Source organism: Rhineura floridana, chromosome 2 (genome assembly GCF_030035675.1).
Source record: "Rhineura floridana isolate rRhiFlo1 chromosome 2, rRhiFlo1.hap2, whole genome shotgun sequence".
In the NCBI taxonomy this organism is placed as follows: Eukaryota; Metazoa; Chordata; class Lepidosauria; order Squamata; family Rhineuridae; genus Rhineura; species Rhineura floridana.
The window spans coordinates 11,135,038-11,160,832 of NC_084481.1; the positions used below are offsets into that span (position 1 = coordinate 11,135,038).

The following is a 25,795-nucleotide window of genomic DNA, read 5'->3' on the forward strand; positions in this document are numbered from 1 at the left end:
GCGATTAAGGCTTCAGCAGTCCAATCTCTCCCCTGCTTTTCCATTCTTTCTTCACCAAGGCCCTCAACGTTCCCCGGCTCCTAGAGGCTTTTTGAAATCACTGAACACCTATCTGGCTTGCCAAATAGCTTCCCAGAGATGAACTGCATAATGAAACCAGAACGGAGTATAGCTACTTTATGGAAAACCAATTTGCAGCACTTACCTTTGGTCATGGCTGCCTAAAACTAGTATTGAGCTTCCATCACTGAGGCCAATATTTCTGAGTGTCTTTTTCATATCCTCTTCAGGAATGACTTTCCAGTTCTCAGATTCTCTCTCACACTGTGAATGGTTCTTTAAGACAATCCCTTTGGGTGACATTAAAGCTTCACAAACAGTTCGCAGGTTTGAACTACATGAAAATACATGCTGGGATTCCACAAACTGTTGTCCCATTCGCCCTTCATTATGTCCAGCTAAACGAAGAACATTTATAATAATAGGTTCATGGTCAATGCTAGTTTGAACTTCCACTCCATCAACCTATTGGAACAAAGTAGAATTATTTGAACACAGGTAATGAGCTGAGAGGACATTTCAGAAAACTAGGACTTCAAGCATAGGTTTCTGTCACTAGCAAGTCACAATCTTCCTTGTACACTGCATACAGTTTCCCCGATCCAGTTTTCTAAGTGACAGATTATCCTCAATTAATATGCAGAAATTTGCTAAGGTGTAATAAAATGAGAAAGTCATAGATAACAGCTGACAAGTCTTTGCCAAAAGATTCAGTTTGATTTCAAAGCTAAATAATTTTACCGTATCCCCTTCATTAAATCACTAAATGTTCACAAAACATATAAACTCATTCAAGTCAGGTATCAGTAATCCATACACATGCAACAATTTTGAAAAAAATGGCCTCTAGGTGTTTTACAGTTAAAAATAAAATACAGCCTCACAATACAGAGGTTTAAAATGCATGGATCAAACACCCAACAATAAAGTCCCTCTTCAAGCACAAATCAGAATAAAACACAAAACCCCAATTTAAAGATAGCCCCCATACAAAAATTCATTTCACTACCACTGAGAAAAATATTAATTATGCAATGCTAAAAACTCTTAAAACGGGTGCAGGAAGAGAGGGAGGGAAGAGAAATAGAGATCCATATGCAAAAAAAACAAAATGACACATGAATAATAGCAGAACAAGATCCTGCCACAAGGAAATGAAACCAATTCTTCCTCTAGGAATAAATATGTTCTAGCCCTTCATTGGGATAGGATACACAATTTAACAGAATATTAAAATAAGCTTTTAAAAACACAAAATACATGTGCTCCCTTCACAAGGTAGGGGTTTTCTTACCTCCTTTCCATTCCACACAAATATATCAGCTCCATCAAAAAGTCCAATGCCACTCAAGGTAGAATCATCCCCTGACAGGAACAAAATAATTTTTAAACTCCAAAAAATATCCTGAAAAGTGAAAAGGTCCTTTAAAATTATATATTAATTATATTATATATAAGCCAATTATATATAAAAATATTTGATTTGAATTCTAGCACAGTAAAGTGTAACTTTTTTGCTTTCACCTTCTGAAACTTAGAAATTTTGCACTTGTTCTGAGATATTTATTGTGCCAGAATTTGGACTTTTTTCCCTTGTCAAATGCTTCACCCGCATAAGAAAGGGATATTATGAACATCCAAGATTAGGAAACAAGACAGAAGACTAATCTAGTTTTTATCACCACCACACGAGCGTCTTTGAAAAAATATTTCTTTGATGGTATGTCATGTACGATCACTTGATAGTTAAATACACTGCTTGGCATGACTTTCCATCTGCAACTAGTGTAGGTACTCACCCCAGCAGGTGCAGCAATGGGATGGATGGAAAAGAGCTTTTGGGCAATGATCACATCAAAGGTATAACAGCTGAACCTGCCCAGAGTACATCATGCAGCAGAAGTCTTTGGAATGTGAAGTACACTACACAAATATTATTTAATTGTGCTTCTAAAATGTCTATCTGTGTCTGTCTGGTTTTACTTGCTTATTTTAAAAGTCTAAATAGTAGCACTGTGATCTTTCTGCTCACTGTACACTTTCTCCACATGGTTCAGCATCCTAAGAAACAGTACCTCCCCTCTACTACCAGATCCTTGCTTATCAGCTATTTCTCCCTCTCTCCAGTGAATTCTACTTCATCCGCACATCCTTTAAGTCCTAATACCCACAGAAAAGATTGCAGCTAAGAGCCCTAATCCAGCAGACACAATCAGTTTGAGGAAACAGATTTCTGAACATGTATCTGCTGTACTGCTTGGGCAAAAAATGGCAGCACAGGGGAGAACACTTGCCTCCCCCAATGGTATCCCATGGATATTCTCACACTCCATCCCTTGCAGAAGCTTGAATGACAGACACAGCAGTATGCATGTAACCTTTGGCAGCTCATATGGTTCCTGGCAATGAAGTAAGTGCATCCTATTTTGGGGCTTTTTCTGTCACCCCTTTCTCCCAGCCCATTCTAAACAAATTTTAATCTGCCAGGTATGACTGAATGCTCCTCCAGACCCAGAATAGCACAGAGAAAAGTAGATGTCAGGAGCATTTGAGCACAGCCTCCCTTTGGGGGGGGAGGGAATTCAAGAAAGAAAAATTCAGCCATGTGATAACTCACCAGCAGTCTGAAGTGACATGACCAGGAACAGTTATATTATCTCATCTGCTGTTGATGTAAACCAAGCCTTGGCTATTAAGTTATGCTTATACCTCAAGGGTGAAGAACCTTAAGCCCAGTGGCTGAATGTGGCCCTTTGTGGAGGCTGGTGCCCACTTGGGACTTGCAGGATGGAAGGGAAGAAGGTTGACAGTAGGTGAAGCCACAGCTAATGATAGGTAGAGCTAACCAATTTTGATTTTGTTTCCATCTTCCTCCCTGTTAAATTCTACAAAGGCAATACTGAGACTAGGGAGGAGGAAGCAGCTAACAGCCAGTGCCACCCCCAGGACTCGTTGTAAGAAGCAGGCAGGCAAGTGGGGATGGTTAAGGGCAGATTGATTTTGGTTGGATAGTGCCCCATTTGCCCTAACAGATCAGCCTCCACTGCCCTTCAGTTCTCTCTTTGTAGCCCATGGGACTCTCCACAGGTCACATACCCTCTCCCCAGGGCAGGCCATACTTTTCACTAGCCCTGCTCCATGCCCCCCCTCAAGTGTTTTTTTTTCCTTGCTGAGATGTGTCGATGAGTATTGGGGATATACATGCATAGAGACCTCTTGACTTTTTGCATGGCTAGAATGTACAAAAGGTAAGTCACATCCATTGCATCACCTACTTTAGTCTCTGGCACTAGTACTTACTACTGCCATGTGACCCCCAGAAAATTGCTCATGAAGGAATGCGGCCCTTCAGCTGGAAAAGGATCTCCACCATTGCTATACCTCATCAGTGCACTAGAACAGATGATGTACTTATTATTTTAAAAGGGGTAATTCACAGCATATATTAGTAATGTTTCATACATAAGATTTTAAGTAAGATTGTAAGATAACTGAGTTTAATGAATTTATTATTTATTTTATTTAATTACATTTCTAGACCGCCCTATAGCAGAAAGCTCTCAGGGCGGTGTACAACAAATAAAATCACAATTAAAATATGAGCAAGTGTGGAAAATATAACATGATAAAAATCCAAAATAGAATTGCCATGAGTTTATAAATTAAAATCCATATTAGGTTTAAAAATTAAATTTAAAATGTTTAAAAAGCCTGGGCGAAAAGGTAGGTTTTTACCTGGTGCCGAAAAGATAACAAAGAAGGCGCCCTAGATGGGGTTACACTCCCCCTAAAGGAGCAGGTACGTAGTTTGGGGGTCTTATTAGATCCGCTCCTGTCACTTGAGGCTCAGGTAGCCTCGGTGGCACGGAATGCATTCTACCAGCTTCGGCTGGTAGCCCAACTACGACCCTATCTGGACAGGGAGAATCTCGCCTCAGTTATCCATGCTATGGTAACCTCTAGATTGGACTACTGTAATGCACTCTACGTGGGGCTACCTGTGAAGACGGTTCGGAAACTTCAGCTAGTGCAAAATGCTGCGGCCAGAGTTCTCACTGGGACAAAGAAATTTGACCATATAACACCTGTCCTGGCGCAGCTGCACTGGCTACCGATATGTTTCCGGGCCAGATTCAAAGTGTTGGTTCTTACCTATAAAGCCCTAAACGGCATCGGACCGCAATATCTGGTGGAACGCCTCTCTCGCTATGTACCTACCCGTTCACTACGCTCGACGTCGAAGGCCCTTCTCCGGGTCCCAACTCATAAAGAGGCCCAGAGATCAACAACTAGATCTAGGGCCTTCTCGGTGGTGGCCCCCGAACTATGGAATGCCCTCCCATCATAGCAATCAAGATGTTTCCTGATGGATACATAGCTTTGAAACAAAGCATTTATTGGCCACTCTAACAAATATGTATTTTCTCCTGCAACTATTCAGAGGGCTGATTCTAACTATTATACATTCATAATTTAAAAGGTATCTTACCTTCAAGTGTTTGGTATATGTGCAGTCCAGCTGGTAGAGGCTTTGCAAGGCTGAGAACCAAGTTTCCTTCCCAAAATGCCAACAACTATTTGTAAAAAGTTAATATATTTCAGAAGTGCAGATATAACTGCTGTCATGTTAGCTAAAAGTTATTCACATCCTTTATTTGCAGCTACAAACTCAAAAAGGGTCTGTGCTTTTAACTTGTGCAATATGTACTTTGTTGTACAGCCAATATGGTGACTGCACGTGCATATTCTTTACCTGTTTGCATTCTGCTGTTTCCTTTCTGTAATCTTGTTGGATCAGGAATCATCTTAATGTTATGTGATTGCACAATGGCTCTGAAGGACAACAGGCCGTATTCCATCAAAGTGACCCTGTTTGTACATGCTTTGGCTTAGTGTGAATGTGCAAGCATGCGAGTTCTTGGAGAGAAAATTGTGGCCGCTCTGCTCCTTCTTTGGTCCTGCTGCACGGCTGTAAGCTATGCTATTGTTTGGCTCAGTGTGCTGTCCAAACAGGAGCTCATGGTTTGTCTCGAGCTGTCTTTGTTTACAAGGACAAACCAAGAACCTGGGTTCAAAAGGGATGTTAAACAAACATAACACCATAACAGCATGCTGGATCAGGCCAATGACCCATCTAGTCCAGCATCCTGTTCTCGCAGTGGCCAACCAGATGCCTATGGAAAGCCCACAGGCAGGACCTGAGTACAAGAGTACTCTCCCTCCTGTGGTTTCCAGCAACGGGTATTCAGAAACTTGCTGCCTCCAACTTCACTAACAGCACCAGTAGACGCAAAGGAGGTGCAAAGTGGCCATAATCTCCTTTCTGGGAGCTTTGCACATTAATGCTAAGCGGTGCTTTGGCTCAGCATTGTGTGCAAACCAAGCCAGTGTCTCAAGACACCATTACCCTAACTATAAACATTAGAGTATAAAAAACACAAGACCACAGCACGTTTTGTAGTGCATTCAGATTTCATCTGGTGCAAGAACACTTTTATTACAATAATTAACTCCTACCATAAAATAAAATCAATTGTTTTCGGAATTATGACATTGGCTTATTTTTGGAGGTCTAGACTACAGGACATCTTGAAATCTCTTGAATGGTTTGCTCCTTTTAAAGCAAAACAATGTTTGTTTAATTTCTGGGTACTTCTGTACTATATCAGTTCAGATGAGAATTATGAAATAGCCATAAGAAAGATAAGGGTGGCAGGCAAGAAGTGCCAATTTGCTCACATTCGAGAAATATGATCTGTATAGCCATTGTGATCACTTAGTACCACATAAACCATGAAGTTTTTCAGTAGAAATTTACCAGTATCACCTGTCATTTAACACTACTCTTATCCTCTTAACAAAACTAATATGCAAAGTATGTTGCTTATATGCAACTCAAACAATTAGCTGTGGCTCTCTTGATGGAGGCCATAGTACTAAATAATGCATGAAGACCACATTATAGTAATCTACAAGTTACCAAAGCACGTATTAGAGCATATTCTACAAATTTATTATTACTAAAGAAACTCAAACTCAGCAAGTTTGGAAAAGTAGAATAGCAGGAAATACCTGGAATACCGATTGACGAAGTTCTCCCAGTGTTTTTCTCTTATCAGTGGTAAGATCTAAAACACTTTCCTTCTGGGAAAGTAATGGGTGCAGAGCTCCATTGCAAAATTTATAGTGAGAATATACATGGAGATGTAAATCAATATTATTGTCTGCCAAGTCACATTCTGCCCTTTAAAAAGTATAACAGAAAAGTAAGTTAAGTGAAAAATCAGAGCACAACTGAACAAAACAATCTTACTTTTTGTACAAACCTTCATAAACGTCCCACAGTAAAAAGTAGTGCATTCATTTGCAACATCATTGTAAGAGTCTTGAATATTTCACTAAGTGTGCATGTTTTGTTGTGCAGAAATTTTATAAGGAATATAAGCATATATATTTAGTGCTATACATTTCCTTATGTGGATACTATTTTGTTGGGATTTTTTGCATACATAAATTGTACCACTGGTCTCACCTGAAAGGTGATTTTCATAGGAGGTATGCCATCACAGCGGGTATCAGCTCCATCTATCGTGCGAAGGCAAGAATGTTTTTGAAGTCAAGACTAGGGGCGACAGGCCCCTCCCACTCTCCAGTTCATTCGCAGCGAGTCTAAAGAGAAATATCTAAAAATACAAGAACAAGGCCAACAGACCTGCCAGCAGGAAAATAACGCAATCATAACATGCATAATAACGTGACTCCAACATAGCGAAATAACAGAACTAGAAGTCTTGACTTCACTCTTAAAGTTAAATACAATAGCGTAACAAGAATATATAACACTTTAGAAAAAATATCTAGTCATCCTCCAACTGGGAGGGTCGTGATGGGATACCTCCTATGAAAATCACCTTTCAGGTGAGACCAATGGTACATTTTCCATAGGAGGTATGCCATCACAGCGGGATATACCAAAGCAGCCCATATAGGGAGGGACCACCCACATGCTAATCCTCATTAAGAACCTGTTGCAACACTCGTCTGCCAAAAGAGGCGTCAGCAGAGGCATAGCGATCTATTTTATAATGCCTTATAAACGAGTGTGGGGTAGACCAAACGGCAGCCCTGCAAATATCAGCAACAGGAGCGTTGGTAGCAAAAGCAGCCGTAGTAGCCGCTGACCTGGTTGAATGAGCAGTTATGCTAGCTGGCACAGGAAGCTTAAGAGATTCATAAGCTAAAACAATACATGCCCGCAACCAGCGGGATAAGGTGGAATTAGCTACTTTATGCCCCATAGAACGTGGATTAAAGGATACAAATAAAGACTCAGATCGTCGTATATCCTGGGTCCTAGACAGGTAGGTCTTGAGAGCCCTCCGAACATCCAACGAATGCCACGCCTTCTCGAGGGGATGGGTAGGATTCGGGCAAAAGGAAGGCAAAACAATGTCCTGGTTGCAATGGAAAACTGAGTCAACCTTGGGACGGAAGGAAGGATCAGTCTTCAGTACAACAGAGTCCTTATGGAAAACGCAAAGATGACGAGCAGAAGACAATGCGCCCAATTCCGAAACTCTTCTCGCAGAGGTGATTGCGATCAGGAACAAAACCTTGAAGGACAGCATACGTAGAGGCACAGTCCTGATGGGTTCAAATGGACGGCGTTGCAAAGCCTGCAGAACCATTGACAAACTCCATGAGGGAAAACGATGTACAACAGCCGGAGATCTGAGAGCGACTCCCCTCAGAAAGCGTTTGATGAACGGATGGGAGGCAATAGTCGCACCAGAGGAAGACACTGAAAGAATAGACGACAAAGTCGAGGCATGTCGATGTAAAGTGTTGGGCCTGAGTCCCATCATGAAGCCGCTATGGAGATATTGCAGCACCTGTTGCATAGTGGCCTTGGATGGATCATGGTGGTGGGACTGGCATCACTTGGAGAAAGCCACCCAAGTATGTTGATAAATATGAGTGGTAGATGGTCTTCTCGAGGCCAAGATAATATCAATAACCGCTTCAGACAGGCCAGCTGACCTCAAATGTCCCCATTCAAAAGCCACGCTGTTAGATTGAACCAAGTGGGGTCCTGATGCCATACTGGACCCTGAGATAGAAGGTCTGGCCTGACTGGAAGTGTCCAAGGATCCATTACTGACATTGCAAGAAGATCCGAGAACCATGGTCGGCGTGGCCAATATGGTGCTATCAGAACCAGTTGTGCCCTCTCGCTCCACGCCTTCCTCAAGGTTTTGGCTAACCGTGGTATTGGGGGAAAGGCGTACAAAAGACCGTCTGGCCACGGTATTGACAGAGCGTCCACTGCTTCCGCTGTTTGCCCGATACCTGGACACAAGTACCTGGGAAGCTGGCAATTGCGACTGGAAGCAAACAGGTCGACTGAGAAGGCGCCGAATCGACACTGGAGACGATGGAAAATAGTTGGATGAAGTTTCCATTCGCCCAGAAAAACCTGTTGTCTGCTGAGCCAGTCTGCCGTCACATTCCAAATCCCTCGGAGATGTTCTGCTTTCAGAGATTGTAGATGGTGTTCTGCCCAGACAAAGATGAGGGAGGCTAAGTCCTGCAGACGGCGAGACCTGGTGCCCCCCTGTCTGTTCAAATGTGATTTTACACATGTGTTGTCCGTTCAAATGAGAACATGGTCCAAAGGGAACAGAGACTGAAAATGAAGCAGAGCTGAGTGGACAGCCTTTAGCTCCAACCAATTGATGCTGTGAGTCTGCTCTGTTGTGGACCAAACTCCCTGAACGTACTGGGAGTTGCAGTGGGCTCCCCAGCCGATCAAACTGGCATCTGTGGTGACAACAGTCCTGCGGGGGTCTCTGAACGGGGTGCCCTTGGAAAGATGTTGGACCCTCGTCCACCAGCGGAACGAAAGGCGGAGCGCAGGACTCAAGGGGATTGCTCGATGGTTTGATCTGGCAATGTCTTGTTGGAACGGTAGCAAGGCCCACTGAAGATGGCGAGTATGAGCTCAAGCCCATGGCACAATATGGATGGTAGAGATGAACATTCCGAGCACCCTGGCTAGAAACATGATGTCTGCAGATGTTTTGTGCAGCAGAGATCTTGTGATGTCTGTGATAGCAATTATACGATCTGGTGACAGGAACACCGTCGCTTGCAGGGTGTCCAACATTGCACCTAGATGCTGTAGGCGTTGGGTCAGTTGTAGATGGCTTTTGTCAACGTTGGCTAACCAACCGTGGGCCTGCAAGACATTGAGGGTGAGCGTTACATGACGATGAGCCAGCGCCTCAGAACTTGCCCGTATTAAAAGATCGTCCAGAAAAGGGTAGAGATGGACCCCTTGAATCCGGAGATAAGCCACTAAGATGAGTAGCACTTTGGTAAATACTATTGAGGCAGAGGAGAGGCCGAACGGCATCGCTCTATACTGAAAGTGCTGGTGGCCAAAAGCAAAACGAAGGAACTTTCTGTGGGCTATGCAAATGGGCACATGGAGATACGCTTCCTTTAGGTCGATAGAGGCCAGGAAGTCTCCTTCTTGCAGGCTTTCTGTAATGGAGTGGAGGGATTCCATTTTGAAAACGGTTGACGAACTTGAGGTTCAATACCGCCCTCCATAACAAATCTCGTCTGGGCACGGCAAATAGGAGGGAATACACCCCTTCCGACCTCTCTGTTGTAGGTACCGGCTCTATCGCCGCTATGTCCAAGAGGTGATGTATAGCTGTCTGCATGATGCCGTGCCTGGCTGGCGCCCTAGGACAGGGAGAAGGATGGAACTTGTCTGGTGGGGTCGCCCAAAATTCTATTGCATAGCCATAACTAAAAAGGTCCCTGATCCAGGCAACCTTAGTCAGACGCAGCCAATGGTCTCTAAACATAAGCAGTCTGCCCCCAACCGGTAGTGCCTTAGTATTGTTTGTTCTGGCGAGAGCCTCCCCTATATAAGGACGATGAAGTACCTCTACGCCGCTGGTACTGACCTCTGCCCTGGAAACGTCTGTTCCAGGCTCCCCTGAAGGTACGGTAGTCATAGGATCGAAGGTCGGGGCCTCGTCCTCCAGACTGCGTTCCTCGAAAGGGCTGGTTCGTACGGAATGAGGGGAAGCGCCTGAAAGGTCGGTGGTCAATGTGCTTGACAGTGGCCAAAACCGGTTTGCGAGCATCCTTCGGATCAACAAGTACTGCCTTTAGGGCTTCGTCGCCGAAGAGTAAAGATCCGGAGTAAGGTGCCCTGGAGAGATTAACTCTGGCTGTGGAGTCAGCTTGCCAGTGACGAAGCCAAAGGGTGCGTCGAGCGACTATCTGAGCCGTCATGGCTCGTGCTCCCAGTTGATTGGCATCTAAGGTGGCATCAGCTACAAACGCCGCTGTCTTACGCAGCTTTATCAGTGACCTTCTTATCGATGCGGGATCAGGATTAGGATCCTCTAGAAGATCATCCAGCCACATCATTGCTGCCCTGGAGAAAACGGAAGCTGATGCGGAGGCGCGCATGGAGAAAGCGGTGGCCTCATGATTCTTGTGTAGAGCAAAGTCCAACCTCCGCTCAGTAGCATCTTGTAGTTGGGATTCACCTTCCCGTGGCAAAAGAGAGCGAGAAACTAGATTAGCGATAGGCTCGTCTGTGCCAGGAACGGCCAGTTTGGTGGTAAAGTCAGGAGCCAGAGAGTAACGCTTGTCCGCAAGGTTCTTGAAGCGGCGAGCTTGCAAAGGATGAGACCATTCATCGGTGGCCAGTTTTGCGATGGGATCTGGCACCGGGAGGTAATGTTCGACTGGTGCAGGTGATTTGAGGACCCTGGCCCCTTTAATAGCTGGAGTGGTAGCTGCCGGTGGAGTAGTTTGGAGACCAAGGGTGTTAACTACCCTGTGAACAAGAGGCTGATAGTTGGAGGGATTAAACAAGCGGTATGATGTATCCTCCTCGTGTTCCGAATAATCACTCCATTCGTCACCCTCGACTTGCTCCAGAAAGGGTGACTCCGCCCCACATGATAAGTCATCGATACATCTGCCTCTGGTAACATCAAAAGGATTTGGGGAGCAAGATGGATTTGCCTCATTATATACATATTGGCCCATACTGTGCTGAGGTATGACAGGAACCTGTGGTGACTGTGTTTGTAAAAAGGACAACATGCCTTGTAACTGGGCAAGAAATTCCTGAGACAGCTGCAGCCCCGGTGAAGCAGATGGTAGTGCTTGAGTAGGAGGCGCGGTAGACTGTGACGGCGGATGGGGCAATAATATGGAAAGAGGCTGGCCAGTTGTTGGCTGTTCAGGAAAACCCGCAAATTCATCTTCGGCAGAGGAGGCAGCGGGAGAATGAAATATGTCTGTTAGCTGTGACTGGCCTGCTCTAGTGTGAGTTGGAATGGAAGCATATTGTGGCCGTTTGGTTTTGCTGTGACCGGAGAGGTGTTTAGTCTTGGCCACAGCTTTGACATGCTTGGTCTTAGTTGCCTTAGGTGTCTCTGGCTGTTCTGCCATCTTGTATTCACTAGGGTATGCAATACACGGCCACAGAGGGGGCAGAATGTAAAGACCCGAATATGCTGAGTACACGACCACAGAGGGGGTAGAATGCACTGGCAGATGGCTAAGTACACGGCCACAGAGGGGGCAGAATGTACGATGGTAATTATTGTGTAGTATCAACAGCCTGGCACACAGTCACAGATTGGTAGTTGTACGGATGTAGCAGAGGGTACAGTTCAACTTGTGCAGATTATCACAGTCTCAGCCCACACGGAAGGAGCAGAATGTACAGTGTAGGCAGGCAGGTACACGGCCACAGATGGGGCAGAATGTACAGTTCTACTTGTGCACAATGTCAAAGTCTCAGCACACAGCCACAGCAGAGTATGATTCAGACAGTTTAAAACGCAGCCACGGCTTATGAGCAGCGCAGACAGCGTAGATCACAGTCACAGTAGGGCACAGTCACAGTCTAGTGGTCGTGATGAAAAAGAACCCTAGTATTGTCTATAGGGTCCTAGAACAGTTGACACACACAGGGAGCCCTATCAAGGCAGCCCTATATACGTTAGTACAGGAGTGGAAACGAGGGCAACAAAATGGCGGCCGGGTCAGGCGTGGGAAAATCTACTCAAAAATGGCGGACAATGAAGAAGAAGCAATGGCGGACTGAGGTACGCCGGCTCGTGTTGCAGCAGCGGGGTCGATAAGCGAAGCCGCGGCGTAGCAAATCAATTGGGGGACGGCTACGAAAAAGCCGCAGCTGCTATAGCAGCAGGAAGAAGCCACTGCAGCCGCCGTCTGCAGAGACCATTGCGGCGAGGGAAGTAAGCAGCGAGGCTCAAAACAGTCTAACGGGGAAAAAAGCCGCATAAAGAGAGCCGCAGTAGCAGTCTCTCAAGGAAATGTTTTAGCAAGGCACCGCTGTGAGGAAAAAAGTCGCGGTGGAACCCGGAAAGAAAATTGGCCCAAACGGCCAGGTTGGGCAACGAGACAAGCGGCGGGTAATGTAGGGAGCTGCAGCCGCAAGCTCCCACTGGAGTAGAGAAAACTGCAGCCGCGGTATCTCTAACGGCCGGGGGACGAAAGGACTGGGGAAATAAATGGCCCGGGCAAGGGGGAACCTCCCCAAGGGAATCCCCCAAGATAAAATAACGTTAGCTACAAGACAGAGGGAAGGGAAAACACTTGGTAAACACACATGTAAAGAATACCTCCACACCCTGTCAGACAAATACAAAACAAACACAGACAAAAGACTTAGCTAAATGCTACGCTATAGGAAATATCAATCTTGCTCGTACGAAGGCAAGAATGAACTGGAGAGTGGGAGGGGCCTGTCGCCCCTAGTCTTGACTTCAAAAACATTCTTGCCTTCGCACGATAGGTGGAGCTGATACCCGCTGTGATGGCATACCTCCTATGGAAAATTAGGGTGATCTGGAAATTTAAGAACTTGTTGTCTGTTACTTCCCGATACAGGCATATAGGGGCAAAATCCAGCACTCCAGACACTAGCATGCCATTTGCAGATCAATCAGCACAAACTTAACACTGATTTTTTTTCAGTATTTGTTGGGGAAACGGATATAAAGTACGAACTGCAAGGTTCTTTCCCACAGGAAAAAGCCTCTCAAATAATATGTTAAAATAACTTTTTAATTGAAATAATTTATTGAAAAACAATATTAATTTGTATGTAGACATAGTATAGCGAAGGCCGCCTCACAAGCTAGTGTGAATACCTTGGACAGAGAGCCACCTCTATGCTTAGCTTTGCTACCAACCTCTTATAGAACTGCCAGTTAGGCAATTCTTCCCAATACTTAATTTCCAGGGGTTGTCCCAATTGTCTCTCTCTAATCAAAGAAGGCTCATTGATCCAGTGGAGGCCTCTGTGAGTGAGAAAATTTTGGTTGATGCCCTCTTCCCTTTGCTGCCCATACACACATGCAATTGTTCCAGAACACTGGGGGACCCTTTTGGAACAACACAGGAAGTGGCACTGAAGGGACTGCAGAAGAAAATGGTTTGTTTTTTGCAAAAATCACCTCCCTTCCCTTTCCAGCCTCTGCTGGAGCAAAGAGCCTTCCAAGTCTGGAAGATGACAGTAAGAGCCTTGCGTTCCTGTTTTGAGTCCCTGCAAGAACTATAGACTATACATTTTATACCAGAGCTGATTCACCTCTTCTTTTGCAGTCTGATGTTAGCAGCATCCATTTCCTTCAAGAGGTGGCTGGGGACCCGGTATCTTGGATTTCCTCGAGCTGTGTCAAAAGGATCTGATTAAATGAACATCAACTGAAAAGCATTAAAAGGGCTAGGAGGTGCTGAAGTTCAGGGCTTCATGTATAGCCTTTTGACATCACTAGGGAATTCTTCTCTTAGCTGCAGTCTATTGAACTACACACTAAAAGAAATTCACTCAATTTCTGGTAACCTCTGTTCTTCAAAAAGATGCTGGAGGATCACGGAAATTATTTCCTTAAAGCGAATTGCTCAGATCACAACTGCTTTGTTAAGGCTACAGTCTTCACACTTAAAGACAAGCTTTGCTACTTAAGTCAGTGAAATATTCTGGTCTAGGTTATTTCAACAATTGTCTCCTACATTTTGTCTTTTTAAACTTTCTGTAAACAGGCATTTCATGACTGACTACTAAAAAGGAAATAACCAAAAGTAATATGGAGGCCCCAAATTATACATTATACTTTTTGTACCTTCAGATGGTCTTGTCATTTGGGATTTTCGATAGAACAACATGTAGGCACTCTCATTACCCTGAAACTGCTTCTCAATTTCTCTTTCTCTGATGGGCTGAACTTTGGAGTCATTCAAATCAAACCAATGGGATTCAGATGAGTATTCCCTTAAACCTGTTGTTACTTTTTCTGATGACATCTTCACATCACCATTCTGAGGGTGGCTTCGGGACATTGATCCAAAATGGAGTTTATGGCTTTGGTCATTCAGCTTAACTCTGCTTTCATCAGAACTTAGAAGAAATGTTTGAGAATGACTCTGCAAAAACTGAATGATAAAAGATGAATGTGAGCACCTAATAGATGTTTTTAAAATCCCATTTAAATTATGAAGCTATTATCCATTAATTATCTATCTTTTTATATGAAGGACATTTTTCTGGATTTGGCTGCATGAGCTTGCACCCCCATTTTTCTTCTAGTGTACCTACAGAATCTCTCACTTCTGTTTTCAATTAACCACTCGCTATTAAGCATTACATCCTTACCCTAAGCTTCAGCTAATCTTCACTATAGTTTACTAAAACAAAAGAGTTTCATAAACAATAGTTTGAAGTTGGCTTATTTTAGGAAATCACATTTAAGCCTAACCACTGTCAATACTAAGCAGCAGTTAATCAAGTGAGATGCAAAGGAAAAGGGTCTTCCAAATATCGACCTTCCCCATCTTTTATTTATTTATTTTAAATTTTCTTTCCAAAATACAACAACAACAAAAAAAGAGTTACATCATATAATTACTAACAGAAGGCAATGTATTTAACATAATTTTCCTGTTTACATGTAGGTAAGATATGTGTAAGATATGTGTAAGATATGTTAGCAACTTGGAGATTTTCTGCATACTTCATCATAATATTACCATTCGTACTTAGTCTTTTTCCATAATCTAAGGAACGGCTTTGATAAAAACCAATTAACCAAATATTGTAAAGGTCAATAGGATTAAATCTAGTAGAAATAAAATGTGAGTCTCTTCACATAATACCTTCCGTATCGGTCCATGCTGCTTACGGTATCTCTTATTCCAGGACACACTTTTTTTCTCCAAAAGTTTCTGTGCCAACCGATCCACAGCAATTTCCTTAGACTCTTCCTACAAGATCAGATAACTACTGAGTAAACTGAAGATAATAAAAGGAATTATTATCCATAACAATGACAGAGAAATGGCGGTGCAGGAGCTGAATCTGGTCCCAAACATAGGTGACCCCGTGTGCGGCAGCTGTGAAAAAGGCAAATTCCATGCTAGGGATCATTAGGAAAGGTACTAAGAATAAAACTGCCAATATCATAATGCTGTTATACAAATCTATGGTATGGCCGCATTTGGAATATTGTGTATAGTTCTGGTTACCTCATCTCAGAAGGGATATTGTAGAGTTGAAAAAGGTTCAGAAAAAGGCAACCAGAATGATCAAGGGGATCCAGCGCCTTCCTTATGGGGAAAGGTTGCAATGTTTTGGGCTTTTTAGTTGACAGAAAAAGAAAGTCAGAGGTGCCTTGATGGAAGTGTATAAAATTATGCATGGCATGGAGAAAGTGGATAGAGAGAAGTTTTTCTCCATCTCTCATAATACTAGAACTCATGGATATTCAATGAAGCTGAATGTTGGAAAATTCAGGACAGTCAAAAGAAAATAAACTATGGAATTCACTCCCACAAGAGGCAGTGATGGCTACCAACTTGGATGGCTTTAAAAGAGGATTAGACAAATCCATGGAGAATAAGGCTATCAGTGGCTAACAGCCATGATGGCTGTGGTCTGCCACCACAGTTGGAGGGAGTATGCTACTGAATACCAGTTGTCAGAAGCCGCAGGAGGGATAAGACCTTTGTTAAAGAAGCCTTTGTTAGATCCTGCAGATCTTAACAACTTCCACCCAGTCTCTGATCTCCCCTTCTTGGGCAATGTTATTGGGAAAGTAGTGGCTGCTCAGCTCCAAGTTTTGCTAGATGAATAGGATTAACTAGACCCTTTCCAATTAGGTTTCAGGCCTGGTCATGGGACAGAGACTGCCTTGGTTGCCCTGCATGATGATGATGTTGGTGCTGTTGTATCTCTTGGCAGCTTTTGAAACTATTGACCATGGTATCCTTCTGGGCTGTCTAGCTGGGATGGGATTGGGAGGAACTGCTTTACAGAACATGGTACTGGGAGACTACTGCTCAACCCCTGGCCACTGGCCTGTGGGATTCCATTCTCTTCCATTCCATGCTCTTTAACATCTATAGGAAACCACTGGGAGAGGTCGTCCAGAGATTTGGAGTACAATGTCATCAATATGATGACACACAACTCCATCTCTCCCTACCATATGACTGCGGAGAGGGAGTGCTCATCCTAAACTGGTGCTTGGAGGCTGTGAAGAGCTGGATGTGGGCCAACAAACTGTAACTTAATCCAGACAAGATGGGAGGGGAAAGCTGTGCCAGGAATAGGGCTGCAACCTGTTCTGGACAGAGTCATATTCCCCTTGAAGGAGCAGGTCCGCAGTTTGGGAGGAGTACTGGATCCTGCCTTACTGTTTGAATATCGGGTGTCTGCGGGAGCCAGGAGTTCTACTGGCCAATTCAAACTGATCTACCAGCTGTGCCCAATCCTGGAAGTGGATGACTTGGCCACAGTGACACATGCATTGGTGACATCGAGGCCTGATTAGTATAACACATTCTATGCGGGGCTGCCTTTGAAAATAGTTTGGAAATTGCAGTTGGATCAAAATACGGCAGCCAGAATGTTAACTGGATTGCGGCATGGGGGTCATATCACCCCTGTGCTTTATCGACTCCACTGGCTCCCAATTTGTTTCCAGGACCAATTCAAAGTGCTGGTTCTGACCTTTGAAGCCCTAAACTGCCTTGGACCAATGTACCTGAGGGACCGCTTACACCCATATGTACTTGCCCATGATTTAAGATCAGCCATCTCTGGTCTCCTCTGCGCACCTAGAATGAAAGATGTCAGACTGGAAGGCATGTGGAAGATCGCCTTTTCAGCCATGGCCCTCAAGCTCTGAAATACTCTGCTCCAAGAAGCCCACTCTGCTCCCTCCTTGATGGCGTTCTGGAGACTTTTGAAAACCATCCTGTTCAAAGAGCCTTTGGGAGGAACTGAAGTCTGAGCCTGAAACTGATTTTATTTCCCCCCCTTTTTAAGTTTTATCTCTTTAGTCACCTTTTAATATCACTCCCCTACGTTTTTTAACTATATTTTATGTATTTTAGTGTGCATGATTTTATTGTGAGCCACCCTGAATGTCCTATTTTAGGGTAGAAGGGCAAGATAGAAATATTTTAAATAAATAAAATAAACGTTCTTATGTTCCCGCTTTATTATACACCTCACCTGCTCATTCCAAGACACAAACTGATCCTCCCCAGTGTGAGCAGCAAAAGTAACTTTTGACAGAGTTACCTCTTTATGTCTCAGTTGCTGACTCCATTTATTTATCCATGTCTTGATTTATGTACAAAAGTCAGAAGGTGAAGGACATAAGTGGAAAACTGTGTCAAAGTCAGAACTCAGGTTAGCAACTTGGTTTTGCTAAGTTTTGTAATGAAGAACATTATTTCAACACACCTTCATAAAGTTCTTCAATGGATCTTGAACATCAATATTTCAAAATAAAAATCTCAGATGTTCACTCTCAGAGCTGCACTTAAATAGCAGCGTTGAAATGTATTCCAGTTTAAATATCATGAAGGAACACAAAATGTATTCTGACATACTCTACCTCCATTAAGATGTTTTTCAGGTCTCGTAATGGATTTTCCTTCTCTTTGGCATTTTCAGTATCCTTATCCTTATCTTCGTCATTCATGTTGCCTTCCTCCTCCAAGAAAAAGAACACCTTATTAAAAAATCCAGAAAGACAGAACTGTGCATTCTATTGTGCGAAAGAAAGACTAGCATTTTTTTATTGGCTATCTGCCTTCCAACCGATTGAGGAAAAGAAAAAGTATGATTTATTTATTAGATTTATATCTTGCCCTTCCTCCCAATAGTAGCCCATCATGTGAAATTCTCTATGTACCCAACTTTTTATTTGCTTATTTCATTATTAATCTATATCAACCTCCATTTCCACCATCCCTCTCCCTCTGCCAATTAAACACTCAGCTGTGGCCCACAAGGAGATAATAAAAGGCTGCATATAATTGACACATGCTAGAGAAACTACTCAATGTTAAATTTTATTCACCAAATAAATTTAGCTTGATTTATCTGAGGCAGATTTTGGCACAATACCAGCTTGAGATTGGCTTACTGAATCAAGGCACTGGCTCTTTTAACCTAGTTTTGTTCCCTCCTAAGCGTAGAGCAATGCTTTACATTGCAACAGATATGAGATGGCTAGCCTCAGAAATGAAGATTTGGTGCTGAAATTGAACAAAACCTGTAGCAGAGTATTAGCATCCTCTGAAAAGGCTCTGCTAGAAGCCATTTTTGCTTATCTAATCACAAATGAGATGCCTTAGGAGGGAAGTAAATAATCAAATCAGAATTTATTTCAATGAACAAATGCTGAATATAGTCAGAGACCTAACTGCATATGAGCTTGTCTCTTTGTGTTGAGTATCTGAGAAAATAACAAAAGGGAAACTCATCTAGACACCATGACAGAGACTGTATCTAACTGTCTTGTGGCACAGCTCTAATGCAGACATGAAGATACAATAGGATAAGCCTATATATGCCGCCCTGAGCCCCTTGAAGGAATGAAAACATATAAACGAGAGACAGATGCTTCACTCCACTATGTGTGTCCACATATAGAAGTCAATGCTTTAATATGGCTGGTTTTTTAGGGGTGTGTTGCAAACTGTATCCAAATGGCAGAAATCAGCTTGACTTACTAGCACCTGCCAGTTTCCCAATTCATCGATATCTCTGATGTAAACATGATAATGTCCTCCATAGCAGCCACCTTTGTGTATTATAACAGAAAAAAGTTCATACATGTATTCCAAATCATCCAGCTCAGTCTAAAAAGAAAGATAATATACACACAGTAAAAAAATCATTTTCTCAACAGAGGAAAAAACAATTAGGACAGAGCAAGAAAAACAAAATACATTGCACTGGAAAGCAGTCACATATTGGCCATCACATAGATATTCCAATGTTAGGGGTATAGCTGAGTGCCCACAACCTGAGAACTTCAACTTTCACAGTATAGACAGCTACCATGAGGACAACTTCTTAGCTGTTTGTATATGGTATTGACAACCTACTGGCTCCAGGCACACTCCTGCACCTTTGAATGCTCTACACCAGCTTTTCCCAACCAGTGTGCCTCCAGAAGTTGTTGGACCACAACTCCCATCAGCCTCAGCCAGCACTGACAGTGGTCACGGATGATGGGAGTTGCAGTCCAACAAGTTCTGGGGACCCAAAGTTGAAGAACACCAGTACATTGTCTGCCAGTGGTGGGCATGTTGTTATGGTGACAGTGCCTTGAGAAGTGCGACCTGTACAACAAAGAGTCAACATGCTTTTCTGATATTTCATGCTGGCTTTGCAGGTCACCATGTGCCACATAAAATATTGAATCGCAGAAGATTGAAATATACTGCCTTATCTCAGGAATATGATTCAAAACATTAAAGATATGTGGTGATACAATAAAAGAAAATGGAATCATTTAAAGCAGTGTTGGGAAACCTGTGGAGGCTCTCCAGGTGTTTCTAGACTCCAACTCCCAACATCCCTGACCATTGGCAGAGGGTGCCCTCTGGCTAGAGCAGCCTTTCCCAACCAGTGTGCCTCCAGATTTTGTTGGACCACAACTCCCATATTTCCTGACCATTGGCAATGCTGGCTGAGGCTGATGGGAGTTGTGGTCCAACAACATCATCTAGAGGTACACTGGTTGGGAAAGGCTGCTCTACACTCACAGCTAGCAGCCCCTTTATTGTCTGTCTGCGTGTTGTGATGCAGGGCTGTGTCCCTGTCAACTGAGTTCATTGGATCCCTCCACAGTCTCCAATTGGTGGACTTTGACATTGTCTCCAGGGAGGCTGTGGGCATGTCTGCAGTTTTTGTATTTTCTATGTTGAATTTTCTCTTTCGTCCTGGGTTGAGTGGGTGTATGATATGGCAGCCTTTCTGCCAGCATAGCAAGCACCAGGATAATTGGCATATAACCTTTATAGGATTGCTCTGTTAAGGGCTTTGAAAAGGAGGTCTATCGTGTGGATCAAAACTATCGGGAACAAAAGAGACTTTTAATAACTAAAATGGTGCCTCTGGTTAATCAGGTAGCAAAATTAAAAAAAAATACAAGCGAAACTGCAGATGGCAAGCACCCATCTTAAGAGAGGCATTCTCCTTTTTCTCACACATAGGAAGAAGTCCTCTTCCAAGATAATGGCAGCTACAGCATATGTATACTATCTAAAACAAAGAAAGTTTGCTTCTTAGTTCAGAAATACGGTTCGACCCATACGTAAATTTAATTGGTAAATTAATCAAGTAATATGATTGATTAAAATTTGTTTAGGGAGCAAACCCAAAACAAAGGAAGTTTGATTTGGAAAGCTACTGAAGAGTCATAGGATGTTGCAGATCTCCTTCTCTGCAGTTGAGGCTGGTCTGCGGTTGGACCAGTATGGCCGTAGAAAGCACTAAATTAAGTCTAGGACAGAATTAAGTGAAGACTGTACTAGCAAACACGAGGACAGCCACAATCATCTAGAACAAAATTAATGACTGAATTTTATGCAATTTATAGACAGTTGTATGAACAAGCACAAAAATTTAGACACATAAAAATAGTTCAACCTGCTCACAAAAAGGCTTGAGGTTTATCCGGATTGGAAATGTGTAGCTGCCTGTTTCCTTGTATCGTTCACACTTCTCGAAACTGAAGTTAAATCTCAAGAGGGAGACTGTGAGAAATGGAGGCAACTTGCGTAGTTTAGCAGACTGTAAAATAATAATTAAAAATTTTAAAAAGTAGTCCTATGTTAGAGACTAAAAGCAGCCTTCCACCTTTTGGGTCCCCAGAGGATGCTGGACTTTCCCATCACTCCTGACCATTGGCCATGCCGGCTGGGGCTGATGGGAGTCATAGTCCAGCAACATCTGGGGACCCAAGGTTGGGAAAGGCTAGACTAAAGATTTGTTTTTATATTGTTTCTTTTTATTTTATTCCGCTTTAATGCATTTTATTTTACTATATTTGTATTTTATTGTCATAAGGAAAATTCAATGGAAAGGCAGGATGTAAATTTAACAAATATAAAAACATTCCAGGAATAAGACAGAACACACAGAAAATAATTGCAAAAGACAAGCTGGCGTAAAATACATTTTGCAGTGCAGAATTGAACAAGCAAAATCTATAAATTAAACAAACTTATTTTATTATTTATTTATTTATTGTATTTATATACCGCCCCATAGCCGAAGCTCTCTGGGCGGTTTACAGTAACTATAAGAGTATTTAGTAAGAGAATATGTTTTAAAATGTTCTGGATAAGTTAAAATCAAATCATATTTTCACATCCAAGTAATACGTCTTAGAAAATAAGAATTAAAAGCAGGCCAGGACAGTCTGTGCTGGGACCCTAAACAATATTTGTAGGTTAATCACAGTTCTCCAATAATTAACCCCTGCAGTTCCTTTAAGAATCTGCTAGTTTTAAGACAAGGACTTCCACAAGCGCAATAGAATACTTGCCCCTCCTGTGATCTATGTCAACCTGAAGCCCTTCAGATGTATTGGACTACAACTCCTATCAGCCCCAGCCAAAACATCTGGAGGGCAGCAGGTTGAGTGATGCAGATCTATGTGCATCTTGGAGGAAGTCACATGGTTCTGCACATGATAATTACAAAGCATTGCTAAGGGCAAAGAAATACTTAGAGCAGTTGTGGGAGCCAGGGGAGGGGGAGGAAGCAATGAGAAAAATTTCAGGGAAAGGAGGATCCAAAGAGCAGGCTACACAATGAGGAAAAAAGCAGCAGATCCTGCCCTTAGTTTATAAAAGCAACCAACCATGCTGCTATTTTCAGGATTAAACACACAAGCCCTCCAGTAAAGAGAGGGATAGGAAATGCTATCTGTAGAGGCAGACATTCAGATTATTATATTTTCTTGCAGGAAAGATTCCAATACAGCAAGTAAGAAAAAAATATTAGTTTTCTCACACTGGTGAGGACAAAGACTCCAGGACCACTTAACTCAACAGTTTCTATAAACAAGCAAAAATCCACCACTGAGTTTTGAGATTATAACTGGCCATTTTTTTCAATTATAGTAGGGGTGAGGAACCTTTTTGGCTCCACAGACCAGATCCTTATCAGGATCAGCCTCACAGGTCAAATTTGACAAATGGGTTGTCACACCCACATTTCAAAATCCCTTATGTGGGGTTGCCAAGGGTGCTTGGGAACCACACCACAAGGGGCATTGTCAGCCCCATGTTCGGCACTTTGGGAAGCTCCAAACATAGGGCTGGGAAAGTGCTTGTTTCTCCCCTCCCAGCCATGACTGGGATGGAAGAAATAAGGCTGCAGTGTGCAAGCAACAGCAGCAAGCAGGATTTCTCCACTCTTCTGCTGTTGCTTGGAAAAGGCAGCTTTGTTTCTCCCCTCCCTGCCACTTGACGGGGATGTAAGAAACAAGGCGGCTTAGCGTGGGGTTTGGTTGCGCAAGAGAGCTCTCTACAGAGTGCTCTCTCACACACCCAGACCAAGCAGAATCTCTCCCTTTGCATTGGCTGATGCATGGGGTGTGTGTGTCTTGCTTTGGAAGCTGTACAAGCAGGCTTTGAACAACCCACACCTTTTTGGCCAAGCCACGTCTGTACCTGTATGATGTTAGGTATAAGGCAGGTGGCCATGGCTTACCCAAAACAGACTTGAGAGAGGGGAGGCAAGTGAGGAAGCCTGGCAAGGCAAGATTGACCCAAGGGCTGGAAGTTCCCCACCCTCGAATTATAGCAAGGAAAAGTTTCCATCATCTAGTACAACAATCCATGCACATGACACAATGAATGGATTCTACATTTAAATAAATTTTGCACATGAGGAGTCTTATTTTAGGATGTTCTGCTAGAAAGAACACTCAACGTTTGTGTAAATGATACAGGTAAAATACCTTTGTAGCTTCAACCAATTTATTGCATGCTCCACATCGATATAAGTTATCTTTCTCAAAATGTTCTTCTTCCACATACATGTTCCACAAGGCTTCCTCCAAACCAGATACATCTTTGACAGCAACTGTTAGGTCCAAGAAATCCTCCTACAAAGCAGTATTGGGGAGCAGAGGAAAGACCTTGTTTCAAAATCAACAGATTTAGGCATATGGCTCATAAAATAATATTAGTATTAAGAAAACTACAGACAAAGCCCACCTATGCCAGTAAACTATGGTTAATGGGTTCAGAACAATCTGGAAAATTAAGTGAACTTTAAACCATGGTTTAACATTTTGGCTTGTTCCAAAGCTGGTAACCATAGTTTCCTGGTTCAGACACAATGGAAAACTTTTGTTAAATGGAAGACTTCCTATTTTGTTTGGTTGCACAAAAGGGTTGTGTTTGGCCAAAATACATGTTAGTATCTTGGCTTATTGTAAGATTATTGCTGATCAAAATCTGTGTTAATTACAGCAAAAGCTATAAATATACAATTGTGGCTTGCTCTGCAATCCCGAAGATTGTCATCAAGTTCCAAATATGTCAGAACCCTCTCCACAATAACTTGGACCAGGGATCTCAATGTGGCTGCCCCTGTTCTGTAAAATACCATTCCTGTCAAGATACAACAGGGACCCACTATCAGCATTTCCAGAAACAGACAACCGAAGACATTTTTTGTTCCAACAGGCTTTCCCAGCTCGATTAGTGCCATAGGTGTCAATTTTGTTTTAAATATATGTTGTCTTTTGTGTTTTTAACTGTTTTATTGTACATCACCTTGAGACGACTGTAGAAGGCAATTAATTAATTAATCATCATTATAAGAAATTCAGGGCCAAGGTTGTGAACTGGACTACGGTTCCTTTATAAGGTTACATTTAGACAATAGTTTTCCATTATTTTCAAAACTATTATTGATTCTTATAATCACATGAAGTTGTGAACAATATATAGCTGTATTGAGAAATTTTAAATTGATGAAAATTTGTTCTGTGCATTTCTAACAGGATTTCATTACTTCAGTGGTGCAGAGAGAGAGCACAGAGTACTGTTCTGAAACTTGCCTATGGATTTACCTGTCTCTCACTAACATTCTTGCACTCTTTACAGACAATATGATTAACAACAGTCCCATGGTATAGCTGTTTTATAAGATTATGGCCAGAAGTCCCAACAAGGGAAGTTTCTAAAGCACTGAATAGAATCCGATTTAACTCCTGCACATCATGTTGTCTCATTTCCTGCAACACAGAGGAGACATAAAATGGTTGAAAATGAACAGTTTCCCTCTTCATTTCAAAAGATACTACATTTTACAAGAGGTTGTCTTCAAAAGCAGTATCTGCTTGTTGACATATTAATCATTTAAATGTAACTGACCACGTAACTTTGATCTGCTGGCAATTCCACAGAATCCTGCCTATCACAGTATTTCCATTCAGACAATAATACTAAAAGGGGTGGTGGGAGTAAGATTTCTTAATAAAGACACAGCCTATACACAGGCATATGCCACTCAAGGTTTCTAAGGAGAAAATGTGGCAGATATGAACATTTTGAAACCTAACTACAAAGACTCCTGTAATGTAGAGTAGGTCCACTTATGCACAGAAACCTAATTTAGGACAGCTCCTAAGCCTCTTGAATAGCAGTAAGCCATGCCATTTCACAGACGTCATGTCAACTCTGCAGAGTCTTATGACGGTTCTGTGATTGCTTATCTGCCATTATATTTGACTCTTCAGAAATCTTTGTGGTGTTTCTAGGCAATTGCTCTAAAACATGGAATTACATTATGGGAGGTCCTCATATCTACCAGAGCAGGGGTAGCCAGCGTTGTGCCCTCCAGATGTTGTTGAACTACAACTTCCATTGTCTCTGACTATCAGCCATGCTGGCTGGGGCTGAAAGGAGATGGAATCTAATAACATCTGGAGGGCATCACATTAGCCACCCGTGCCAGACTATGGTGTGCCATAGAATTCTGGTTCAGGGCCCGAAGCACATGACCTCATTTAACTATTGTTAAGTCTGAGCACATTTCGTGTTTTCCAAAGGTAAGGTGAAGCTGCACTGAAAGCAACGTATGAAAGCACTTTAAGAGAGCAAAACCAGTCATGAGCTGCTACTTATTGTTGGATGATAAAGTCATATTAATATTTTGTTTTTCACTTCCTTTTACAGAAACACACCCCAACCAAAACAGCCCGCAAAAATAATCATGCCCTTAACTTCTATGCCTACCAATTAAAATTTGCTGTCCCTGATGAATAATGTACCAATGAAATTAAATCCTAAAGACTTACTAAATATTTGCAGATGTGAACTGAAAAAACTC

General features: G+C 42.6%; 1 protein-coding gene across 9 annotated transcripts in view; it reads right to left on the reverse strand.

Annotated features, from left to right (window-relative positions):
* USP40 (ubiquitin specific peptidase 40) overlaps positions 1-25,795 on the reverse strand; it is a 75,010-nt gene that overhangs the window by 41,598 nt on the left and 7,617 nt on the right. For 4 of the 9 annotated variants that reach the window (XM_061607780.1, XM_061607777.1, XM_061607774.1 and 1 more), the window contains exons 5-16: positions 24,534-24,698; positions 23,412-23,558; positions 21,089-21,232; positions 19,161-19,290; positions 18,039-18,139; positions 15,289-15,396; positions 14,259-14,568; positions 13,724-13,820; positions 6,133-6,304; positions 4,550-4,634; positions 1,355-1,425; positions 206-525 (exon numbers count right to left, since the gene is read on the reverse strand). In XM_061607780.1, coding sequence (XP_061463764.1) covers positions 206-525; positions 1,355-1,425; positions 4,550-4,634; positions 6,133-6,304; positions 13,724-13,820; positions 14,259-14,568; positions 15,289-15,396; positions 18,039-18,139; positions 19,161-19,290; positions 21,089-21,232; positions 23,412-23,558; positions 24,534-24,698 — 1,850 coding nt within the window. Of the gene's footprint in view, positions 1-205; positions 526-1,354; positions 1,426-4,549; positions 4,635-6,132; positions 6,305-13,723; positions 13,821-14,258; positions 14,569-15,288; positions 15,397-18,038; positions 18,140-19,160; positions 19,291-21,088; positions 21,233-23,411; positions 23,559-24,533; positions 24,699-25,795 lie in introns of those variants that run through there. The other 5 variants (XM_061607781.1, XM_061607779.1, XM_061607778.1 and 2 more) reach the window with 4 other exon arrangements.